The 2647-nt window shown below is 47.3% G+C and overlaps 1 protein-coding gene across 1 annotated transcript in view; it reads left to right on the top strand.

Annotated features, from left to right (window-relative positions):
* Positions 1-2380: 2380 nt before the first annotated feature.
* The window catches only part of HOXD12 (homeobox D12), a 946-nt gene continuing 679 nt past the window's right edge, over positions 2381-2647 (top strand). The window contains exon 1 of the mRNA XM_025200534.1: positions 2381-2570. Within this exon, the coding sequence (XP_025056319.1) occupies positions 2381-2570 (190 nt within the window). The remainder of the gene's footprint in view (positions 2571-2647) is intronic.

A 2647-nucleotide genomic window follows, 5' to 3' on the forward strand; every position in this document is an offset into this window, starting at 1 on the left:
GAGGGGGGATTATATTATTTTGAATGCTAAATTCTTCTTCTTCTTCATTGGGGGGTATATTAATTTGAATACAAAGTATCTCTCCTTTTCTTTTCTCTTCTTCTTCTTCTTCTTCTCCTCCTCCTCCTCCTCCTCATTCTTTCTCTTTCTCAATAAAATGGAAGTGCACAAGAGAACTAAACGTCGCCCAGGTTGCCAGCATATTGGAGAGAAAAATATTAAAAGAAACCAGAGTTAATAAGAGAGACCCAATTGGTAGACATAACTCAAACAATAAAGATTAAGGGCAGTGGTCACTAATCTCCTCCAGCTATGCCTGTGTGGTCCCTGAGGATAATCTGGAGAGTAATTATTTAAAGGTTTCTTCCAGAGCAATGAAATTACTGTAGAATTTAGCCCAAATCCCATTAAAAGAAGAGACGAATTTCTTTAGAAGAACGCCAAGACAAACGCCAGAGCTTCGACTCGCTTGAAAATAAAACCAAGATGCAAACTGCGATTTGCAAAATACCACCATGGAAATGACCCTCCATTGATACCCGTGTTTGATACTTTAATTGTAATACTGTAAGCGACTATGCCAATGCGCTGTTTGCTGATGAAACTGGATCAATTCAGCCCCTGGGAAAACCTATTTACTGAATTAGCCGCGTGGCCCAAGGTAGCGCGTATGTTCGGTTCGAAATGCCTTCAACATTGCACATGGAAAATATTATTTAGAAATCCACTTCATAATCCAAAAGCCTAGTGTTAAGGCGACTGAAGAATAAAAGGAAATTTCAAAAGTATCCCTACTTATTTGGAGCTTTACTCTCTTGCGATATTCCCTCTCTTATAACACTTGCTGGTATATAAATTGGTGTCTATCTACATTTTGGACCAGGCTCAAACCAATGTTGTTATAGGAATATTTCGAGCTAAATTACTGTATATCCAGGGCCTCTCCAGATTCAGAACCGCACTCTCCTTGCAGGACATTAATCGTTCTAGCAGCCATGTGACTTATTGTTTCATCTTTTGCAAAAGACATAAGAGCCCAAGTGCGGATGCTCACACACACACACACACACACACACACACACACACACACACATCTTTTTCCTTTTTTGGTTTGAGAAGTGCAAGGGGGGAAATCTTCAACCCACGAAAAATTCTGAGTCTCAAGATTTGAGAATGGGAGAACAATAAATGCCACTCAGATTCAGTCATATCGGTTAGCCAGTGGTGACTGAATACTCGGTCGTTATGTTCTTCCCTTATTATAAATCATGGAATATTTTGAATTGATTGAAGATTTTGAATAGACTGAATATTTTCCTGCAATTCCTAAATGCATTCGTAGCTTCTTCTCCAATAAGTCTGTATTTTGTAAAAACACTTTGAAACTGTTCCAAAAGCTTTTGTGGGGGGTGTGAGGAAGGAACCCATGTATTATTTGTATTGGTCGCTTGATTTTATGTTGTGGGAAAGGCTGAATTACCTTTGGTAAATAAAAGTATGCGCACCCTGCGATGGCAGCTGCCAACCGTACTCAGGCTCCGAGCACGCCCGTCACTACTACCCGTCCTCTTGTACGAGGAAATGAAAGGCAAACTAAAGGGTGCACAAAAGACAAAAAAAGGGAAAAAAGAAAAGAAAAGAAAAAAAGGGCGGGGGGAGACAGGGGGAAAAGGGGCAGAAGTTTCCTGCTAGAGTCTTTTCGGATTGTAATAAGAGTACCACTAACACTGGGTCGCCAACTAGCATTTTAATTGGAAGCATATGCCTGACTCTGCACCTAGATAGCCAGGGTAGCAATTAAAACAGATGTACTCCGAAATGCAAAAGGCACGGCTAAAGGACATACCTAGATAAAACGAGTGACGGCAGATGTGCACCTCTGCCTCAGATGTGGAAAGTGCTGGATAATCATCATGATGGTGATAGTAATGGTGGCAATAGTCATTGCTGTCCCCGTAGTAATAGTCATTGCTGTCCCCGCAGTAATAATGGTGATGGTAATGACGATGAGAATGGTAATAACGGTAGTAATATAGTAGCAGCAGTAAGGGTAATAAAGATGGGGACAGTAATGATCACAATAACAGTGGTGCTGGAGGGGTGAGGCAGGGCTGGGGGAGGCCCGGGGGCTGCGGGTCGGAGGTCCCGCGGGCCGTGAGCTGCCCTGGCCGGCTCGCCGCCCCGCCCCCGCTCCGCGTTTCAATATTTCCAGAGTTATCATAATCCTGGTGGGCCGCGGGCGAGCGGCGGGAGGCGGCGCTGCCATTGCCGGCTTTGAAGAACCTGTCTGCAAAGTTTCGTCCAATCGGTTGGGGCGCCCCGCTTCTCCCCGCGCGTAACTAAATACCGCCGCGAGAGCCACCGCCGCGCTTTGTCGGAGATGTGCGAGCGCGGTCTGTGCAGGTCGGGCTACGTGGGCTCCCTCCTCAACCTGCCGGCTCCGGACTCCTTCCACTTCCCCAGCCTGCGGGCCAATGGAGGCCAGCTGGCTGCTCTGCCCTCCCTGCCCTACCCGCGGAGCTCGCTGCCCTGGACCTGCCCGTGCACGTGCGCAGCCCAGCCCCAGCCCCAGCCCCAGCCTCAGCCCCAGCCCCACGCCCTCGGCGGCCCCTCGCAGTCCTACCCCCCCCGCGGCGGCAAGGCGGGG

Source organism: Alligator sinensis, unplaced genomic scaffold (assembly GCF_000455745.1).
Source record: "Alligator sinensis unplaced genomic scaffold, ASM45574v1 scaffold321_1, whole genome shotgun sequence".
NCBI lineage: Eukaryota > Metazoa > Chordata > Crocodylia > Alligatoridae > Alligator > Alligator sinensis.